This window comes from Marmota marmota, unplaced genomic scaffold (genome assembly GCF_001458135.2).
Source record: "Marmota marmota marmota unplaced genomic scaffold, marMar, whole genome shotgun sequence".
NCBI classification, from domain to species: Eukaryota; Metazoa; Chordata; class Mammalia; order Rodentia; family Sciuridae; genus Marmota; species Marmota marmota.
Window position 1 is genome coordinate 6,213,007 of NW_026000048.1, and position 22,038 is coordinate 6,235,044.

The 22,038-nt window shown below is 47.0% G+C and overlaps 1 protein-coding gene across 8 annotated transcripts in view; it reads left to right on the forward strand.

Moving 5' to 3' along the window:
- Window positions 1–22,038, forward strand: part of Pfkfb3 (6-phosphofructo-2-kinase/fructose-2,6-biphosphatase 3) — a 101,756-nt gene that overhangs the window by 72,478 nt on the left and 7,240 nt on the right. For 3 of the 8 annotated variants that reach the window (XM_048812643.1, XM_048812641.1, XM_048812644.1), the window contains exons 9-17: window positions 18–164; window positions 326–430; window positions 2,284–2,413; window positions 3,030–3,092; window positions 3,217–3,281; window positions 4,772–4,945; window positions 6,519–6,541; window positions 8,947–8,999; window positions 10,306–10,444. In XM_048812643.1, coding sequence (XP_048668600.1) covers window positions 18–164; window positions 326–430; window positions 2,284–2,413; window positions 3,030–3,092; window positions 3,217–3,281; window positions 4,772–4,945; window positions 6,519–6,541; window positions 8,947–8,989 — 750 coding nt within the window. In that variant the 3' untranslated portion in view covers window positions 8,990–8,999; window positions 10,306–10,444. Of the gene's footprint in view, window positions 1–17; window positions 165–325; window positions 431–2,283; window positions 2,414–3,029; window positions 3,093–3,216; window positions 3,282–3,851; window positions 4,946–6,518; window positions 6,542–8,946; window positions 9,000–10,305; window positions 12,913–22,038 lie in introns of those variants that run through there. The other 5 variants (XM_015495181.2, XM_048812642.1, XM_015495180.2 and 2 more) reach the window with 5 other exon arrangements.

Consider the following 22,038-nt stretch of genomic DNA (forward strand, 5'->3'; position numbering starts at 1 on the left):
TCCCTGTCAATTGTCAGTTTGCCAATGCCCTGAGCAAGTTTGTGGACGAACAGAACCTGAAGGACCTTCGGGTGTGGACCAGCCAGCTGAAGAGCACCATCCAGACGGCAGAGGCGCTGAAGCTCCCCTATGAGCAATGGAAGGCGCTCAACGAGATCGATGCCGTGAGTCCCTGGACTGGTGTGGCCGTGGTGGGGAGGCTGGGGGCAGAGAGGTACCCGTGTCCCTGGGGCATCCTGGGTGGCTGCCCCAGGTCTCCTGCAGAGCCTCCTGCCGTGGTCCCTTTGTGTGTGTTCCCTGGAGTGACTGCGGGTGTTTCCATCAGGGTGTGTGTGAGGAGCTGACCTACGAAGAGATCAGGGACACCTACCCTGAGGAGTACGCGCTGCGTGAGCAGGACAAGTACTACTACCGCTATCCCACAGGCGAGGTGAGCTAGGGGGTTGCCTCCTGTCCTGTGCTCTCTGTGGGCCTTTGTTCATTTCCTATGAGGAGGTTGGGTAGGTGGTGAGTGCTGTGGGTGGGCTTGGCATAGAGAGGGCTGCGGCCCCTCATTCTGTTCTCTGCAGGCTCCTTGTTACCTCTGCCAAGGTTCCACTTAGGAACTTTTCTGTTTCTTTGGTTTGACTTTCCTTGTTCCACAGCCTTAGGGGAAGTGCAGTTGTATTTTCCCATAAGAGAAAGTGGGGAATGCATGGATTTGACTCTACACTCTTAGTGACGTGGGACGAGGCTTCGCTCGGCACCAGAGCTTGAGATAGCAGACAGGCCAGGCCCCAGGATGTCATCTAGTATCACTGGTGCTGAGGTCTGAGCTGATGCTGGCAGAGGGCATTTCCCCTTGTGCAGCCGGTCACCCTGTGGTGCTGTGGGAGCCTGGCCAGGCCCCTGGTGGATGCCTAGTGTGCCCTTCCTGGCCATGCCCTTCTGAGCATTTGTCATACCGCAGTCCCTGGCGGGCAGCATGCTGCCCTCTTGTCTCATGCTGGCCCTCGCTCACTGGGCTGCTGGTTAGAAGAAGAAAAGGAAGGAGGGTGGGAGGAGCCCGTGTGAAGAGGAGCTTTGCAGGTCTTTATTTAGAGACAAAACCATACCCCTTTTTTTCACATTTGTTGACAAATTTATCAATTTTAACCATGTTAAAATATGTGAGCCAGTGGGTTTTAGTAGACAGTTGTCCCTTGGTGTCTTCAGGGAATTGACTCAGAACTCCCTGAAGATCCCAAACCCTCTAGATAGTTACTCAAGATATTATTTTTGCATATAATCTAACACACATCCTCCCCTGTACTTGAAATTATCTCTGGATTGCTTACAATAACAGCATAATGTAAATACTCTGTAATCAGTTGTTAAACAGTTGTTTAAAGAATAATGACAATTTAAAAAAAAAATCTGCATTCAGTCAGTCAGATGTAGTTTTTCCCCCCTACACTAGGTGTTGAACCCAGGGCCTCCCACATGTGAGGCAAGTACTTTACCCTTGAACTATACCCCCCAGCCCTTTTTTATTTTATTTTGAGATGGGGCCTTGCTGAGTTGCTGAGGCTGGTCTCGAACTTGTGGTCCTCCTGAGTCACTGGGATTACAGGTGTGCCACTGTCCCCAGCTGCAAACTGACATCACCTGAATATTTTCAATCTGTAGTTGGTTGTGGAACCCACAGAGTCAGGAGGCTGGCTGTATTCACAGTGCCATATCACCGTCACCACTTATTCCAGAACATTTCCCTCACCCCTAAAGGAGACCTCAGATTTGTTAGCAGTCATTCCAGATTCCCCCAGCCCCTGCCCCTGGCAGTCATGAGCCTATTTCCTGCCTCTGGAGTTGTCTGTTCTGGGCATTTTGTAGAAGTGGAGTCATGCAGTAAATGTGGACTTTTGTGCTTGGCTTCTTTGGCTCGACATAAAAGGTTTTGAGGTTCCTCCATGTTGGGGTGTGTGTCATTCATTCCTCTTTATGGCTGAGTAATATTCTGTTGTACAGTCTGCACTTCCTCAACCACCTCTGTCCCTCACCGCCTTGGAGAGGTGAAGGAAGAGGAAGGCACTAAGTGAAGCTGGCAGGTGTATGTTTCCTTCAGGATTTTTGTGTTCACCTCCAGAGCTGAACACCCAGGGTATGGGTTGATAGATGGATGGGTGGGTGGGTGGATGGATGGATGGATGGATTCACGGGTGGAGTGACCAATCCTGAGCTCTCATCCATGATGACAGAGGTGGGTGGCAGTGTTCTTCTCCAGGCGCCCTCTGCTCTAACGTGGTATCCCATCCCTGTGCTTAGTCCTACCAGGATCTGGTCCAGCGTCTGGAGCCTGTGATCATGGAGCTGGAGCGCCAGGAGAATGTGCTGGTCATCTGTCACCAGGCTGTGCTGCGCTGCCTGCTGGCCTACTTCCTGGATAAGAGTGCAGGTTTGGTCGGGCAGTCTGTGGCCTTGGGAAGGAGTGGGAAGAAATCTGGCCCTTGAGTGCAGGTGGCTGCAGACCTGTGGTTGCCCACTCTGCTGCGTGTCTGAGTGTTAGGAGAGGCAGGACAGGGCTCTGGCTCGCAGCCTGCAGCAGGGTCCTCTCCTCCCAGCGCTACCTTGCTGGCCCTTGGGAACACGTGCTCATCACATTAAACACAGCCTACCCAAAGCCCTCAGCTCCACACATAGAAGAAGGGTCTTTGGGTATGTGTGTGGGTGGGGGGTGCATCTCTTCTCATCAGTCTACTTCCAAAGAACAAAGAGCCCAGAGAACGCTAATGAGAATCTTATGCCCTAGACAGACCTGAATTTTTGGGAAAATAGCTTTTTTTTTTAAAAGAGAATGTGGGTTTGGGGTTTGTTTTTATTGTATTCTTTTGGTTAGGTGTCTTTTCCTAGGGTCACCCTCCTTGGGCAGGATGACCTGAATATTGGGATGAGATGCCCTTGCCCCAGCACAGCTTCTGGGGCTCTTGGGGCTCCTGGTGTGGGCCCACAGATATCCCTTGATTCTTCCTCCTGCCTCAAGTCTAATTGTTGGACCATCTCTCTTTTTTCAGAAGAGATGCCCTACCTGAAATGCCCCCTTCACACTGTCCTGAAACTGACACCTGTCGCTTATGGTGAGTAGCAGCCCTTTCCAAGCACTACCTCTGGGGTCTGTGTCTCTGGGTGGCCCCTGGGAGTTGTAGGTGGGACTGTCCCTTTAAAAGAAGCTGTTCTCTCCCCCATCCTCCATCCCCCCAGGTTGCCGTGTGGAATCCATCTACCTGAATGTGGAGTCAGTGAGCACACACCGGGAGAGGTCAGAGGTGAGTGGAGGTCTCTCGATGGATGATGCCCCCTTCCTGGCCTTCATCATGGGAGGCCTGGGGAAGGCCCCATGAAGTTCTCACGGAGCAGCTTGTTAGCCCTTGGCCTGGGTGGCTCCCCTGGTCAGGACCTCTGTGCTCCTGCCGGTCTTTCCTGTGGCTTCTTGGGATCTGTTTATTCTTTTTCTTTCTTTCCCTGCTCTCTCCCTGCATTTCTACTTGACTGGAGAAGTGCGATTATCTCCCGTTGAAACCTCACCCTAGCACAGTGTCTGTGGCTTTTTTCAGCCCCTAAAACTGCTTTCAAGTTCCAGAATCCTGGCTCTGACAGGATCCGCCCATCATCTGACAGGTCATCTGCATGTGCTTAGGTTCAGAATCAGGAGTTCAGGTGGGAGACGTGAGGGATGGCCAGTAGGAAGGATTTCAGGACACCCAGAGCTTGGTCGTTTTTGTCTTCCTCGGGGAGCTCTGAGGTTTTGGGGTCACTCAGGGCAATCTCTTCCTGAGCAGATTTCATCTCTGTCCAGGAGTGCATTGTAAAAGTGAGTTTGAATTTGTTTTCTACAGGCTGTCAAAATGCGTGCTTTGCTAGCGTAGTCTTATACCGACTGTGACTTTCTGTGGAGTCCCCCATCTAAGGAGCTTGGCCATCAAAGTTTGGCATGAAGAACACATGAGACGTTAGCCAGTTTACTGCCCAGCTTCATCTGTGGAGTGAAATGAGAGGCCGATATCCCTCCGCCGCCTCACCCTGCCTTTGTAGTCCTCTCCCCTCTAAATGAGGTCACTGAACCTGCACTTCCTTAGCCCTGTGAGGACAGCCCTGGCCTGGCTGCGACCTGCTGCTCCAGACCTGGGGTCTCAGAACACTTGCTTGCGGAGCACCAGAGTGGTGCAGTGACAGACCTCAGGGCAGAGGCTCTGGGCCAGGGCCTGTGGGAATGATGGTGTCTGGTCCTAGCTGGCAGACTCTGCCTGATGCCGATTTTCCTAATTTTGGTCTCCTGGCTGGTTTGGAAGCCCCCGAGTCCCGTCCTCTGGCAGGGTATGGCTCACGAGAGTGCTCAGCAGGTGCATGTGCGTTGCAGGTCCTGGGCGAAGGGGACTGGCACCGACACCTTTCTCTCCCTCTCCTTTGAGCCTCAGACCTAAGTCTTTCTCTTGGGCTCCCCTCTGGGGCCCTTTGGGGGCTGGAAGCAAGGTTCTTTTCTCTGATCTCCTTCTCTGCTGTGATTGAAATTATTCTTGTGCACACATTGTCCCTGTCACATGGATGCCCTTTGGAATGATCAAGGGAAGGAACGGGAGGGAATCACACCTGTCCCCGATCAGAGGTCGTGGCACAAACACGGCCCACTGCCACTCACTTGGTCTAGCTGTGGTTGTGTCCATAAAACCCAGGAGCAGGGGGACTTTTGTGTGGCTTATCTCCCTCCCTTTACTCCCTGTAACTGTCGCCTTCTCTCTTTTGTCTTTGTCTTGCTTAGGATGCAAAGAAGGGACCTAACCCGCTCATGAGACGCAATAGTGTCACCCCACTAGCCAGCCCCGAACCCACCAAAAAGCCTCGCATCAACAGCTTTGAGGAGCATGTGGCTTCCACTTCTGCTGCCCTGCCCAGCTGCCTGCCCCCGGAGGTGCCCACGCAGCTGCCCGGACAAGTTAGTGACTCCCCTTTCCTACCTGCCTGCGGGGGAGCATGGCTGGGGTGATGGCCATGGACCCAGGATGTGTCGTGTTTGTGAGTGTGTGAATGTGTGTGTGTGTGTGTGTACGTGTGTTGGGGGAGAACACAAGAAGCCCTCTCTGAAGACCTTTCCTTGCTGACAACTGTAACTGCACATGTCCTTCTGAGGTTGTGATCTTTCCTGGGCAGAACTGGGCAGAGCAGAAGAAATAGTGAAATGCCCAAGTCCTGATCACGTTGGCGATAGTTATTTCTAAAATGGAGTCAATGGCCGTCCCCTAGTCCCGAAGTCTGTCCATGTGGATAGTGGGCATCATTTCTGTCCTACCCCATAGCTGGGTATTTCTCTGACTTGTCCTCTTTGCTGTCATTCCCATTACAGAAGAGCTGGGGCCCCGCAGGCCCTGGTCTCTGTCCAGAGCCAGTGTGATCCCCTTAGAACTGGGCAGCCTTTGCAGTCTGGACAGCCAGGAGGGAGCCACTTCCTCACACAGGTGGTCAAAACCAAAGCAAACCCAGCCCACCTGCATTCCACTGTTTTCACTAGCTCAGAAAAGTAAAGGCGGCAAGTTTTTGTTTATTTGGGGCATTAAGATTTGTTTGCAGAAAACAAGTACCTTCCTGAAAGGTAGCCAAGAAGCTTTGCAAATGTGTGAGATATAGAATCCCCTAGGTTCCAATTTAGGTGCCACCTAATTGGGGTCCCTGACCTCTGCCCCTATGCTTGACCTCTCACAAATCAATATAGGCTGAATTTCGAATGGGCTTTGTTTGTGACCTCAAAGCTAGGTGCCCTGGCAAGTCCCCAACTCTTCCTGCCTTCCCCAGAGCTTCCTTAAGTCTCCTGGTGTCTGGGATGTAATGTGGGAAGAGTGCTGCAGCCTCTGCAGGTCATTTAACTTTCCCTGGCCTCAGTGTTCTCATCTGTGGAATGGGGGAATAAAACCTACCACAGAAGGCGGATCAGATTTTTTTTTTCCGCCATGCCTTTAACCTGTTGTCTGGCACACAGAGCTGAATACAATGAGACATCAGTGTGTCTGGCATTGGCTATAGCTCTGCCACTAGCATGAATGTGGCTCTTAATGGCCCTGACCCTCAGTCTCTTTGGCTTTGCTGATGAGGAGTGGGGGGACCTCCAATAAAATTCCTTTCAGGTCTCAAATCTGAGGGTTTTTAAATGAAAATCAAGCAGAACTGAAATAGTCTTTCTCCAGCATTTTATTCTGGTATATCCCTGGGTCTTCTTTGGAAGTGCAGAGGTGGCCCTCGCAGATGCCTGAGAACACTTGCCTCAGCAGGGGCAGGTGACATCTTGAGCTGCACTGGCCCTGGTCATGTAGGACACTGTGGCAGGAGCCATGTCCTCGCTCCCCACTTCAGAGCTGCCCCGGTTTTGACAGGACGGTCCTCCAGGATGGCCCAATCCCAAGGCTGTCTGGGAGCAGCTGGCTGGGCCAGGTGTGTGGGTTAGCCAGGGCTTGTCCTGCCAGGTGACGTTCTGCCTCCTGACTGACTGCTCTCTTTCTCTACTTTTTCTCCTGCAGCCTTTGCTAGGGAAGGCCTGTCTGTAAGTATTTCTCTGAATAATTCTGCTGTTTATACTCCTTCCTTCCTGCTTGCCAGTTTGGCCTCCTGCCTGTTAGAACACTGAGGATAAAGACAGGTTTTGTGGAAGTCTGAAGTCTCCCTTGGGGGAGGAGGAGATGGGCGTGGAGGAGGGAGGAGGGAGGTTAGGAGCATTTTAGCGAGGAATACAAGAGGGATTGTGGCCAGCGGAGTTCCTCATGGGCCCCTGCTGTCGCATCCATGTGTGCCCTCTAAGGGTACCAGTTTGGTGACATGCTGGATCTAGGCCTGATACCATTGCCTTTTATGCCCCCACCCCACCCCAAGCATACTTTCATTTTGAAAGAACAATTTAGCCAGAGTCTAATCTTCAAAACGAGGACACACCTGGTGGAGTGTGGCAGGTTGGACTGGAGCCGTGCTTCCTTTCCCTCCCTCCAAGGAGCCCCATGCTCCAGAGAGGTCTTCGTGGACCCTGTACTTGGGGATCCTGTTGTTCTTTAGGAGAACCCACTCAGCCCTAAGTTGCACTCGGGACTGGGTGCAGCTTTGACATCAGACCATGGGGTTACCTTTCCCCTTCCCCTGGAGGGCTCTGCTGGAACCTCTAGTTCAACATGGGCTCTGGCAGCCACTGGGGAGAGAATGTAGTGTTTCCACTGCTCTGGTGAGTCCCAGCTGCAGACGGTGCCAAGGCCTTCATATTGCAGAGTTTTAATAGCTGCCACTGTAAAATGCCACCCTCCCCACTTCATTGACACCTTCCCCATTGATTCCCTCTGCACTCATTAGGTTACCTTGATGAGTTGGTGTTGAAACCTGGAGTGGTTCAGCTGGACAGCAGGAGGGGCTTGGCAGCATGCCTGGGCTTTGGTAGCTCTGCAGTCAGATGTACTTCCTAGGGCGGTACAGCTCACAGAGAATGCAATGGCTCATCCCCCACCTCTCTGGTCCTTAAATAACCATAGGAGGTGGCCCCGCCAGTTCCTCCCCTGCTTAACAGATGAGGGCTGATGTCAGGCAACCGGCCCACAGCCGTCCAGCTGGTAGGCAGCACAACTTGGACCCAGATGGGCTTCCTGCCTCTGAAGGCTGGTGTCTTCCTCTCTGCCAGCCTCTGGGAGCAGCTGCCTCTGTCCTGAGGCCCTGGGTCCTTGCAGCCTATGGGGTACTGCTAGCTGCTCTTGGTTTCTAGTTAGGTCCCAGAGCCTCTCACCTGCAGCTGCTTCCTTGGTTAATGAGGCCTGTTCTTTAACATCTACCTTCTAAGAGCAAGAGGCCTTTGCCCCTTTGTAGTCAAGATCCAGCATATGGACTACTGGAGGACCAGGGTTCTTATATAACAGCCTGCCTTTAGGCTCGGAGCCCATGGTCTTGCACATGCTGTGTTCCTTTTCAAAGAAGGCTTCCTACCGGGAGGGGGGCATTCTAACGCTGTGCTTTCCCAGCTCTAGGGTGAATCTAATAGTGCTCAGGACTAGAATCGCTCCAGTTCAGTAAAAATACATACTATAGCCCATCCCCCTGACTGGTCAGAATTCTACCCAGAATCCCAAAGTCTAGCCCCGCTTGTGAGAGTACCTCCATGAATTGGATCACAGATAGATCTGATTCTAGGAATTGATCTCCGGATATTGGAACTCTGGGCAAGTTAAAGCAATTCTAGGACCTGAACTTCATCAACTGTAAAATGGAGAGAACTTCACAACTTTATTTTTTATTATTATTATTTATTATTATTATGATGATGGTGGTGGTGGTGGTGGTGGTACTGGAGATTGTACCCAGGAATGCTCTACTACTGAGCTAACCCCCCAAACATTTTTCATTTTTATTGTGAGACAGAGTTGCTTCGTTGCCCAGGCTGACCTCAAACTTACCAATCCTCCTGTTTCAGCCTCCGGGTCACTGGGCTTATAGGCGTGTGCCTGTGCCTGGCTTATAAGGCATTTTAATAGTGAGAACATAGATATAACACTTAGCAAAATATCTAGCACCTATGTGGGGCCTGATGGACAATGGCTGCTGTTATTATTAGGGAGGGACTTGGTATCCTGGGCCTCTTGGATACTTCCTGGCCTCTTCGGGTCTGAATCTGCATTTTGGTGCTCCTGTGTTTCTGCCTCAGCCTGGTGGCTTTTCTTCCCATGAGCAGCTGGAGTGCTTAGACTTGGGTGGAAGGGATCCCCTGGGTGTGGGGCCAGTGATGTTGATTTCTTGGCAAAATTGGCCTGATGGCCCAGACTCTGTGCTCTGCAGTGTCTTCCTGGGGGCTGGGCAATCCATGTGAGGTGGAGACCACCTGGCATTCATGATGCCTTCTTCATTTTAAAATTTCATGTGCACTCTAGAAAAAATACTACTGAAAGATTTTTTTTTTTTTCTCTTCCCCACTATGCTTGAAAGACGAACTGTCTGTCACATTTTCTCAAAGTTTTCTCCTTACTAACCTTGGAAAGGTAAATGCCTGGTGCATGTCCCTCTGTCCCCTCCTGCATCTCCAAGTCATGGCATCTTAGCTGTAGGGCATCTCGATCAGTGTGCAGAAGGCCATTGTGGTGTATGTGGCTCATGTGTCAGTACCCAAGGGTATTATGAGCAGTGCTATCGTTGTGAGGTCTGTCTTCTCTGTGTGTGTCCTGAGCCAGGGGCCTCATGACTGAATGACATACACATGACCCGCCTTGTGGCACTTGATGTTATCCTTGCATTGTCTTCATACGTGAAACCTGGGGGCCTATGGTGTCCATGGTAGAGCAAGGCCACGGCCCCTCACTCTCAGATCCCGTGGCTCTCTAGATGTGAGGACTAGGCCACTTCCAGAGACCCACCCTATCATGGAGGGTGTCAGCTGCCTGGGTTCCTGAGTCCTACTTGGACCTGGGTGGTAGTGGTAGTTCTGGTGCTATCCAGACCTGTAAGGCTCCTCTCTTCAGCTGGGGTGCTCAGGGTGAGAGTGTGAGAGGTGATCCCTGATACCTGTCTGCCTGGGCTCTGTTCTCTTCTCAGTGTTGTTGGAGACACTCAGAGTCAGAGAGAATACTATAAAAAAATTGTGTTTCTTTTTTTTTTCTTTTTCTCGAGGGGCAGATTAGGGAGTTCAGGGAGAGACCCCTGCTTTGCAGTGGCAGCAATCATGTGTCCCTAAGTGATTGAAGAATATTTTTAGGGAGGTTTTGATACGAACCAGTGCCTTGGGGATAGCACTTCCTCCTAGGGTCACTTTGATCAGAGCTGGAGCCTCCTCTGCTTGGCTCCTTGCCACATCCAGCTATCCCAATTAATCCCCTGTGCACTCCTCTTGAGCACTGGGCCCAGATCCCAGACACCAGGGCCTGAGCCTTGAATCAGGAGACAGGACCTGTGCTGCTTCAGGTCCCCCAGCCCATCCTGGCCTGCCTGTGGCCAGCAGGGAGTCCCTGTGTGGGTGCAGAGAATAGCCCTGGGTTCCTATTTGACCCACTAGAGCTTCGGGGTCCTGAGCCACATGCCTGTCCCATCTTCCTTCCCTACCTCTTTCTGGCAGGAAACTAGCCTGTGTCCACGCCATCTCTCTGAGCTGGGGTTATTCTCTGTCATGTTCTGGACTTAGCTGGGCACTCTTCCACCTGTTTTGTGATGATGCCTCTCTTTGGTTTTGTTCTTTGTTGGGGTAGAGGGAGGGGAAGACGTCTCACTGGCATGGCTTTGAGCCTTGTGCTAAAGAAATGCGGTTGGATACAAGTCCTGATTCCCTCCCCCACACCCTCTTTCTCCTGAAAACAGAACATGAAAGGCTCCCGGAGTGGCGCCGACTCCTCCAGGGAACACTGAAGCAGACATATCCGGTTCCGTTCCATTTCCACTTCTGCAGCTTAGCTTGTGCCCACCTGTCTGCCTGAGGCCAAAACAATCCCCAGGACTTCTGGACCAGGCGGGGGTGGATGAGAAGGGGAGACTGCTGGCTGGAGAGCAGCTGTACCCACGGTTCCTGGATGGCCAAGGAGACAACAGCCACGTGGATCCCTGCTCAGACCACGAGCTGTGGGCCTCCCCGCCCTCTACGCTCCCGAGGCTTCCAGGGTGTCTGGCTTCAAGTCCTTCCACCAGGCTTGAGGAGGACAGTGTATAGAGGAGGAGGTGGGAGGTGGGACCCCACTGGACCCCACTATTTGGTTTTGTTTCTGTGATACTGGCCTGGCATTTGCCTAGCTGGGGAGATTCGACTAGCAGAGAATCCTGAAGTTAAAGGAGGGCAGATCCTAGCTGCGGAAGGTGGAGACTCACTTGGCTCTTTGGTGCATCTTGGCCTGGGAAGGTGCCTCATGGAGAGAGACTTGGATGCATGCAGAGTTGGGACTTCTGAGAAGTCCCTGAGCTGATGTTCATCTGTCAACAGAGCAGTGACGTGCTCAGACTTCCTGAACGTCCACCTGCCTCCGCAGCCCTGAGTTCAAGGACAGACTGGCTGTGTAGGCAAAAGGAGGTGTTTTGTGAAAACGCAACAGATGAGCAGAGCTCCTCCTCCCCCCCCAGGGGCCTTGGGGTCCCTTTGTTTCCTACGTGGACCTGGAGGTGCCTGAGTGCATTGCTCTCCCGGAGCTGCTTGGTTTTGCACGTTTTAAGGTGACCTGAAAGTCATACCTCTTCAGGACTTAGAGGCTGGGGCGTTAGGCCCTCGGGGGCTTGGAGCCTCTGGATGCGAGGAGTCGGGCAGACCCATGAGATGGGGAAGCTCAGAGCATTTGCATCATTGCAAGACCAACTCTGTGATGGCATGGAGAAGAGCCAGCCTTCCTCCTTCTGGGTGCTTGTCACCACCCATGTCCCTAACTGGGGTCAGTGGTCCCAGGTAGGCCCATTTCAGGCTGCTTCCTCTAAGAGGTTGTCTGTCAAGTGTCTGCTGTGTGCCTGGCACCACTCTGGGCACCTTGGGGATTTCAAGAGTGGAATGCCATCCTTGCCTTGCGTCGATGGCATCTGTGACATGTTTGCAGGTATTGAGTGCAGGGCTTATGGGACATGTGGTTCTAGATACCTGTAGTTTCTGTCTGTCAGTTTCTCCTCCTTTGTTGCCTCAAAAAATGGGGTAGGAGAGGGTATCTTACAGAAGAAACTGGAAACTTGGCAGTACAGTTTGTCCAAATGACCCTTTAAGGATGTCTCAAAGCTGGTGCCAAAGGTCACTTTTCTTCCCACCTTCTGCTGTGGAATCCTGGGACCATGCCCTTTAAGGGGACAAGCCTGGAGTGAGGGTGGCGGCCCAGACACCTAAAGCTGAGCATGGAGAGAAGAGCTGCTTTGTTCGTTGAGAGGAGCCCTTAGAGACTGCATGTTTCCCTAACTGTGATTAAGTGGGACACGGGGACACGCTTCAGATACTGCACGATTGAGGTTCGTATTTTTCACACCTTACCCTTCAATTCCTTCCTGCCTACCCTATCCCTTTTTAATTGGCAGTCTTCCAGAGAGCAGGACTATCTAGGTGTACAGTCCTTACAGTGTAAGACTTGGGGTCCTTCCCTTCCCCAGTATCTTGAGTCACGTCAGGTTGTGTGTGCGGCACATGCATGTGCATGAGTATTTAGGCTGGTCATATTTTTGGACCTGGGAGCCCTGTAGCTTTGCACCTGAGGGTGGTCTTGTAGCTGCCACCCTGGCCCTATCCTGTATGAGCTGATACAGGTAGGGACTCCATGAGGGTGTGTTCCCCTCTCACCCCTGGGGACCCGGAATCACATGAAGAGGGTTTTGCCTAACATAGGACTACAGTTTGGTGAGAGACTAGATGGGGAGAGCATGTGGATAAGGTCAGGGAGGGGAGATCTTGGAGAAGGGAGAATTCTGCTTCATTTGAAAGCCAGTAACCTGACTTTTGAAGGGGTGTCGGCTGGTGGGTACATCTGACATACAGTCATGGAACCTCTGTTTCTCCTTACCCCACCCCCAACCCCAACCCCCCCAAAAGAAAACAAAACAAAACTGGGACCAATTTTTTAAATTTTACGCCATATTTGTTTTTTGGGTAAGTTTCCCCCTTTCCTTTGACCATGGGCAAAGCATTCTGGGGAAGAAAAACTGTTTGAACCACACCAATGATATTTTCGTTTGTAATACTTGAAATTTATTTTTTTATTATTTTGATAGCAGATGTGCTATTTATTTATTTAATATGTATAAGGGAGCCTAAAAAATAGAAAGCTGTATAGATGGGGTTTAATTGTTAACGGTTTTGGGGGCCTCTTATGTGTGACTTATGACTCCTGTGTTCTGTATATTTGTCTGAATTAATGACCTGGAATGAAGCTGTGCTAGCTTTTAAACAGGAGATGCCTTTGAGAAATTTGTATATTTTGCATTTGCGGATCAATAAAAATAACTGTTTGAAATACACTGATGAAGTGGACCCTTGATTGGTTTGGGGGGCAGAAAGGAGAATCTTCTGACATTCATGGTCTTGGGACCTCTCAGCTCTTGACCTACCCCACTTCATTGTCTTTCTTTACACATGACATTCAAATGCAGACTGTGTGCTGCCTACATTGTGGGGAGAGTAAGATGTGTCAGTTTTAAACTAAGAGAACTTTTTTTTATTTTATTTTATTTTTTTTGAGGGGCTGAGGATTGAACCCAGGCAGGGCCTTCTATAAGCTAGCAAGCACCCTACCAGTGAGCTATACCCTCAGTTTTTTTTTTTTTTTTAATTAACATAGGATCTTGCTAAGTTGCTAAGAATCTTCAAAAGTCCTTGAGGCTGGCTTCAAATTTGTGATCCTCATGCTTCAGCTTCTCAAGTTGCTTAGATTACAGATATGTGTCACTGTTTGGCTTAGACTTTATTTTTTTTCTTCAATAAGACATTTAAAACATTTTCTTTTAGTTATACATGACAGTAGAATGTATTTTGACATTATACATATATGGAGTACAATTTCTCATTCTTCTGGTTGTACATGATGTGGAATTACATTGGTCAGGTATTCATATATGAAACAGGAAAGTGATTTATTCTATTGTCTTTCCTATTCCCTTCCCCTCTCCCTTCCCTTCACCCCCCTTTGTCTAATCTAAAGTACTTCTATTCTCCCCTACCCACCACCCATTATTGTGAGTTAGCATCCACATACCAGAACATTCAATCTTTGTTTTTTGGGGGATTGGTTTATTTCACTTAGCAAGATAGTCTCCAATTCCATCTATTTACTGGCAAATGCCATAATTTCTTCTCTTTATGGCTAAGTAATAGTCCATTGTATTTATATACCACATTTTCTTTATCCATCTGTTGGAGGGCATCTAGGTTGGTTCTGTAGTTTTAACTATTGTGAATTGAGCAGCTACAAACATTGATGTGGTAGTGTCACTATGGTATGCTGATTTTAAGTCCTCTGAGTATACGCCTAGGAGTCAGATAATTCGGGTCAAATGGTGGTTCCATTTCTAGTTTGTAGACTTCATTTTTAGAGTAGTTTTAAGTTGACTAAGTTCCTGTGTAGGGTTCCTGTGTATGCCGCCTGGCCCTGCATAATCTCTTATTCACATCTTGTGCCAGTGTCGTCTGTGTGTTGGGACTGATAGACTAAAGTGGGTACGTTATTAGGAGCTAGAGAATATGGCCTGCCTTAGGGTTCATGCTCCGTGTTGTGCAGTTCTTTGGGTTTGACAGATGCATGGTGCTGTCTGTCTACCAATTGCCACTTGAGACGGTGGCCTGTCAGTATTAGTCCCTTTGTTCCATACCCCTTCTCCTCCTTTTTCACACAGTGGGTTTCACGCCAGCACTGTGTCACATAACAGGCCCCACAACACTGTAGGAAGCCATGCTTCATTTTAGTTCCTCTCATTTCTCACTGTTTCCCACCGCTTCTAGTCATTTCCAAACAGGAAAAAAAAAAAAATTGATCACCTTCAGTAATTTCTTCACCTCTTATTGGCTGCCAAGAATTCAGAGACCTTTTTTCACCCTTGAGCATTGGTCTTCATCTCTACAGATTATACCAAGTTGAGGGCTAGATGAGTACTTGTGGGCTCTGAGCACCCACTGAAGCATCCCAGAAATAGCCCTGACTCCCAAATCAGTCTCTCTCCATCCATCCCTTCCACTTTGCCAACACTAGCTGTGAGGAGAACAGGCACCCTCCATTTGGCATGTCCATAAATGAATCCTGGGTCTGGGATCTGGAAACAGCATGACAGGGAGCATAGTATTTGATGAACTTGAGGCCACGCTCCCTGAGTTCTAGGCCATGTTTGAGTTCACATTAGACTTTGGGTTCAGGGGACATTACAGTGATCTTGATAGTCTTTGTCCCAAAATCTGGCTCAGTCTTTAAGATTATCTTCCAAGAAAATTTGAAGACCCCTGTAAAAGATGATGTGTACATACTTTAAAATATAGAGCCACTGGGTTGTGGGAAGCTGCAGTGGATCTAGGACCTTTTGTGCAAGCTCTGAGATTCACCTGGGTGGCCTTGGGCTGGATCTCCCACCATCGACTAAACTAAATGTTGAAGAGTGAGTACACAGGCAGATGGCTTTCAATTTGTATTTCAAACTAATTTGGAGGTGAAATTTGTTGCAAATATTTTCTCAGCATGCCATTTTCCTTTGATTTACAGTGGCTTTTGATGACCTTGATCTCCAAACATTTTCATTGTGGAATCTCAGTAATTCCTTTGTAGTTTCTTTTGCTTTTTTCAAACTTGGTATTTTCCCATCCAGGACTAGATATCCACCAATACTCTTTTTAATAGTCTGAGTTTTAAAAAACACTTAAGTGGTGTGTGTGGTGTGGTGCTATCACCAGATGATCACCCCCCACACTCCTAGTTAACCCCGTCTTCTGGTGCTGCTGGCTACGTAATTTGAAGTCAAGGCATTCTCAGTGGTGCCTGTTGAAGAGCGGAAAGTGAGGCTGAGGGCGGAGTGGGACCCCGGTGTGGAAGTTCCAGCTGGGCTCAGCCCTGATCTACAGTGGGGACCATTTTGCTTTGAGGATGCCAAGCTCTCCCAGTCCAGTCCCTAAGAAGAGGGATACCTGCAGCTCCATTTTCTTTAGAGATCCTTCATGGGGCAACCAGCCTTCCTAAGCACCCACTCGCTCACTCCACACTCTGCTGGTCCCACTCTCCTTCCATATGTCTCATCACAGTGTTCACGACTCATTCTGTCAACCTTCCAAGCTGAAGTTGCTGGCAACAGACACCAGCTTCCGCCCTTGGGAGAGTGATTATTTGCAGTCCACCTGGCCCTGGAGACGTGAGCTTTGTCGCTTTGAACAAAGTGCTTCCCTTCATAGTTGACAGGGCCCTGCTTGGGGACAGCTGGATTATGCCAGTCCTGACCCATCAGCCTTTTGACCCCTTTGCTGGGGCCCCAGCCAAATGGGACGTGCCTGAGCAGTTAGATGTCAGGGCTCATCGGCTTGAATGAATTCAGTTGTTCTTAATCAGAGTGGCACAACACAGTCTCCTAGAGAGGTTTCCCCAGTGCACACATCCTGGTCTTACTCCAGGAGCTTGGGATTTGTAACTGAATGCATTACAAATCGGTGTTTTGCGGGGAGGGTTTGAGGTGTTCTAAGATCCTGAGAGAGAGTAGGTGAGAACCACTGGCCCAGACTGACCATCATAAGTAAAGGGAGAGAGGGGTATATCCCTTCACAAGAGGTGTGTAAGATGGTTAGACTCAGAAGCAGACAACAGGAGGGTGATTGCCAAGGGCTGGGGGAGGGAGACATGGGGGTTGTTTTATGGGGAGAAAGTTTCAGTTATGCATGATTAAAAAGCTGTAGAGATCTGCTGGGCAACATGAACCTGTAGTTAACAGTACCTTATGTGCACTTCAAAACATGCCCAGAGACCTGATCTCAACTTCTTAACACACATCTAAAACATCCAAGAAACCACAGAACAAAAGGACATTTCAGGAGGTGAAGAATATGTTTAGTATGTTGGTTGTGGTGATGGTATCATGGATACATGCCTAATGTTTTGGTAGACCAATTATAGCCCAAATAAAACAAAGAACACTAAAAACAAAGAACCACCACCACAACAAAATGCATGGATTCTATTGCAAATATCTGTCACCATGGGACCCAATCTTCTTCACCCTGGTCCCTGGGGTGGGGTGGGGCCTCATGGTGAAAGAACAACCTCGACTGCCCAGCAGTTTACTGTTTTGGATGAGAGGGGTTTGTGAATGTGGAAGCATGGTTTCTTAAAATGTAAATGTTTGTCTTTTCTCCTCATTGCCGCCGCAGTGTCTTCCAGAAACCACCACCTCCCTAAGACATTTGAATCAGGTGGTCAGGGCTGAATTCTGACCTCAAAGATTTCTGCCAGGTAGAAAGCTGAAACAACCTAAAGCACCAAACCCCATCTCCAAGTCTCTTAATTGTCTTTATTTATTTATTTATTTATTTATTTTAGGAGTTTTGGATTTACAGAAAAATTGAGCAGAAACTCTGTCTTTCATAGAAGCCTAAATATTGCGCTAGAGGAGGTTCAGAATTCCCATCTCAGGATAGAGGCCAAAGTCTCGTCCTCCTGGAGTACCAGCACGCCATTCTGGCTCCATTTGCTGTGTGATCCGAGTTCCTTCCACTCCTTCTTTCTCATTCATTTTGCTCTTGCCTCTCGTCCTAGCTCAGTCCTTGAACATGGGAACGTGAGTCCAACTCAGGGCCTTTGGGCTCCCCATTCTCTGAGCCTGGAAGGTCTCCCCAGGTATACAAGGCCCTCACTCCACTCTTCCTCTTGAACCCCATTCAGATGTCACTGTATCAGAAAGGCCTTCCAAGGGTATGTAAAATAAAGTAAAATAAAACAACAACAAAAAACAAGGCTCCCCTGTCTTCTAAGTCACTGTGTCTCCCCTGCCCTGCGTTATTTTTCTATATGTCACTGTTTCACAGAGTTTGTAGTAACTTATTTTCCACCACTAGATTGCAGGCTCTTTGAGAGCAGAACAGCTCGCTGCCCTTCTTGCTGCCTGGAAAAGTCCCCGGTGGGCGCCCGGCAGGCTCTCAGTAAGTATGGTTGAACACATAATTGGTCTTAAGCAAGAGACAGACGAGGTGTTGAAAGTACACACTGAGGAATTAATTTGGCTTGGTGAAGGAAGTTTAGGAAGACTATAGAATAAAGGAAAGCTGAGCAAAATTTTATTGAAAAAGATGTTAATAATAAATTCAAAGCCTTGGTGAGTTTTGAAATTCTGAATTACAGGATAAATTTTGAGTTCTGAAGATTGTTTTATAATATTCACTTTAAGCTCACATTCTTCAATTCAGCGTGTCTGAGGTAGATAAAAGTAGCCTCCAATTTCCTGAAATACAACATAAGCAGCAATTACCATCCGATCCACACACCAGAGGTGTTATCTGCAGCAAAGTTCATACGAGTATATTGCTTAGCTACATGACCTCTAAAATTAGTGATAAAAGCAAGTAACTAAAAGCTAGTACAGCTAGGGGGTTTATGCAGTGTGCATTTTTCTCCTCCTCCTCTAAAACAGGTCATCAATTTTTGGTACACTTTCCAAGGGGTGTATCTGCCATAGATAGATAGATCCTCACTGTTCATATTTTCTCTTTTCTAAAACAGCCATAAAAGTTTTCTTACATTTATAATAGTCCTTCCCTGCTTTTAGGAAATGAATGAATGAATGAATGAATGAATAGGACAAGCCCCTCATTCCACTCCAGAGGCAGTAAATAAATATAAATAAAGCAAGCAGATGTCCAATGAGTATCTAAAAGTAGGATAAAGCTTGGCATAAGCCTTTACTTGGTATCTTTATTACCTTAACAACTTTGTGATCTGCTTAGCTCTGCATATAGATACATTAATCATTTAAGGACTATTCTTCTAACAACTGCTAATACATGCTTTATTATCCCTAAATTTGCCTTACTTATCTCATCCCCTTTCAAGACTGGGGCAGGATTTTCAGAGCATTTACAGTATCATGTTCCAGACTCCTGGAGTGGGACCTACGTCTCCTGTCATTGCCTATACTACTTCCCTGAACAGTGTAGCTTTGCATGCCCATGGTCTCACGGTGAGATTGCCCCCTGCATGGAAACAATCATCTCATGGGGACCCAACTTCCCCCTTCTAGAATCACAGGTCTGCACAGCAAATGGAGACTGCCCTCTCAAGTGATAAGGACTTTTCTGGAGCCACCCGTAGAACGAGAACTGAGAGGATGATCAACCAGGAATGGTTTGACCAAGACTTCTTCATTACACATACCTCTCACCTGCCTCAAATCTTCCTCTAAGTTTAAAGAAATCTCATGACAGTAATTGGAAGACAGGACTGAGATGCTTGATTCCACTTTGCCTTCCCAGTATGGTCCTAGTGATGAAAGTTCCTTTCCTGCTTGCTGTCCTTCCCTTTTCTGTTTGGTTTTTGGGATGAGCTGCAAGACCTCGTCCGTTGGAATCTCTGGTAACAGAGTCTTATTCATCTCAGAGAATGCAAAGCACACTCAAGTCACACCGCACATCAGTCTCACAGCAAATAACGTTTGGTGACAAAATTCCCACGTGGGAATTCCCATCCTTCTCTTTCAGGTGACTTAATGTGAGTTAGCTTTTCAGGCTGTAACCAAAATACCTGACATAAACAACTTAAAATAGAAAAGATTTATTTTGGCTCACAGTTTCTGAGGTTTTAATTCATAGCTGACTGGCTCCATTGATTTGAAAAGGGATGGTGGAAGAAAACTGCCAGGTTCATGGTAGATGGGAAGCAGAGAAAAAGAGACAACAAGAGAGAAAGGGGCCATAATAAAATATACCCTTCTAGGGCATGCCCCCAGTGACCTCATTCCTTCCACGAGGCTCCACCTCCTTACAGTTTCTACCATCTCCCATTAATCCATTGAAATTATTAATCCACCAAATGGATTAATCCACTAATGAGGCTAAGAGCCCTCATGATGCAATCATTTCCTAAACGTCCCACCTCTGGTCATTGGGAGCCAAGCTTTAAGTAAATGAGCCTTGGCAGACATTCCAGATCTCAACCATAATTGTTGTATCACCTCCCAAAGAAGAGCTCCACAGGCTGGTGACCAAAGGTTTAACACAGGCCTTTGGGGGACGTTCTAGATCTTAACCAAAGGTAAATGCCTTTGATCCAAACTAAAAGGCAAATGCCTTTTTGTCTTTTACCAACCAAATTGCTTTTCACTTGATTAATCAAACATCATATTCTTGGCTGCCATTTTGATCATATGATATTTATCAGATGCTACGGTTACTGCCAAGGGGAAAAATAGAACCTAGTAACTGTGCCTTCCCCTTTGAATCCCCACTCTTGATCCTCAACAGTTAGAAGAGGACACACCGTCTCTCCAGTCTCTTCTAAGAACCTGAATTCAGTTTCTCTCCTTCCCCTAGGCCATTCTCTCCCCAGACAACCATTTGGACAGAGTTCTTCAAACTGGCAGCTTAAAGGGAAAAATTTCTAAGAAGTAAAGGAAATAGCAATAGTGTCTAGCAATTCCCAGATTTAAAATTCCATATGCATCCTTTTGTAGAATGGATGTACCCAAGAATGCACGGCTTGCCCACTTCAAATCTCACCAAATTGCATTGCCCTAGTAATGTAGAATAACTCAAGGGCCAGAGACAGAGTAAGACTCCCTCAGTGGTTAATCAAGGTACATAAACCTTGGGATTTCCTGCCTTTGATGTAAGGTAGAATCATTTTGTTAGAAATTATTCTGCATGGCCTATGGTGAAGTGGTGGAAGTAATGATAATTTTATTTCCATGTCTTGGTCTCGTGTTTTCTACTACTCTCAAAGGATACATCCTGTTTGAATGAGAGTTCCTTAAGAGCAAAGCAGAGAACATTAATAAGAAATATTAAATGCTAAATACTAAAAACATATTTAATCGTAGCAGTTACTATTGGTAGTGAGAACTGTAAAAGAGATGGGGTCTAGTTGAAGAAAGCAAGTCACCTGTGGCATGCTCATGATGCATATATCTTGTCCTCAGCCCCTTCCTTGTGCGCGTTCTCTCTCTCTCTCCCTCTCTCTCTCTCTCTCTCTCTCTCTCTCTCTCTCTCTCTCTCTGCTTTCTGGCTGCCATGAGCTGAGCGGCTTTCCTCCACCATGCCTTTCCACCATAATGTTCTCCCTCACCTCAGGCCCAAAGCAATGGAGTCAGCTGACCACGGACTGACACCTCTGAGACCATGAGCCAACATAAATTTTTCCTCCTTTAAGTTTTTTTTTCCAAGTATTTTGTCACAGTGATGAAAAGCTGACTAAAACAAAGTAAAAGCAGAAGTATTCTTTAGAAATGTAATGAAAAAAATTTTTTAGGACTAATGGAACTTTAAGAAACATTAAAAAATACCCACAGATAAAACTTCTGTCTTTTCTCACTCTACTATGAAATTTTAGGTTCATGATGTCTCAAAGGACTAAGTAAAAATTTACACACACACAAACACACACATACACACATACACCTCACAGAGAAAATGATACACAGGATAAGATGTTAAAATAGGTAGCTCTCAGTAAAAGTAATGAGTTGTTTTGTTGTTCAATTTCCACTCTTGCAACTTTCTGTATGTTTAAAATTATTTCTAAATAAGAAGTAAAAACTTTTACCTGAATTCTTTATCTCTCTGCATCATTTTATATGATTGTTAATACCTATATTAATCACCAATCCTCCTTTTACTTTCTTTTTAATGTATAGTAATGTCTACCTCCTGGTAACAAAAATTGAAATTATGTGCTAGCTGCTAGAAACTGTGTAGATTGTATCCTAGTTTTCTTTTTCATTAAATATGTATAGGGAAAAAGCTGAACTTCATGGTTAGTGAAAGGAATAGAGTTACCTCTGATTTCTATATTCATTTAATAATTTCCTAAAGCCAAAAATTAAGCTTAATGCACTCACATACACTTTTACTAAAGAAATATATCGTTTATAGAATACCTCCTCCATAAATAACTTAAATTTTTATGTACACACTATGTGAATGATTAACAAAATAAATGAGTAATAATATAAAATTTATCTTGTTTTATAACATGAATCTTAAATTATTTCTATCATTGTATTTTTCTTTTTAATGATCATTTTTAGTATTCTTATACAATGTAGTCCACTAATACCTTTCATATTATTTATTTATAATATGCTTCAAAATGCATAGTTTCTATTTCCAGTGACTCCCTTCCCTTCCGGAAGGTCTAGTGGTATCTTGTTGTGGTTTTAATCATCACCTCACTAAAAACTAATGATGTTGAGTATTATTTCATGTGCTTAACCATCCACCTCTCTTCTTTGGTGAAGTGTCTATTCAAAGCTTTTGCTCATTTAAAAAAATTGGGTTATTTGTTTTCTTATCATTGAGTTTTGAGGGTTTTTTAAATTTATTCTGGACAGAAGTGACTTGTGAGCATTTTCTTTCTGTCAGTGATTTGTTTTGATTTTTTTTTGGTTTTGTTTTCATAACACTATCTTTCAAAAAGCAGA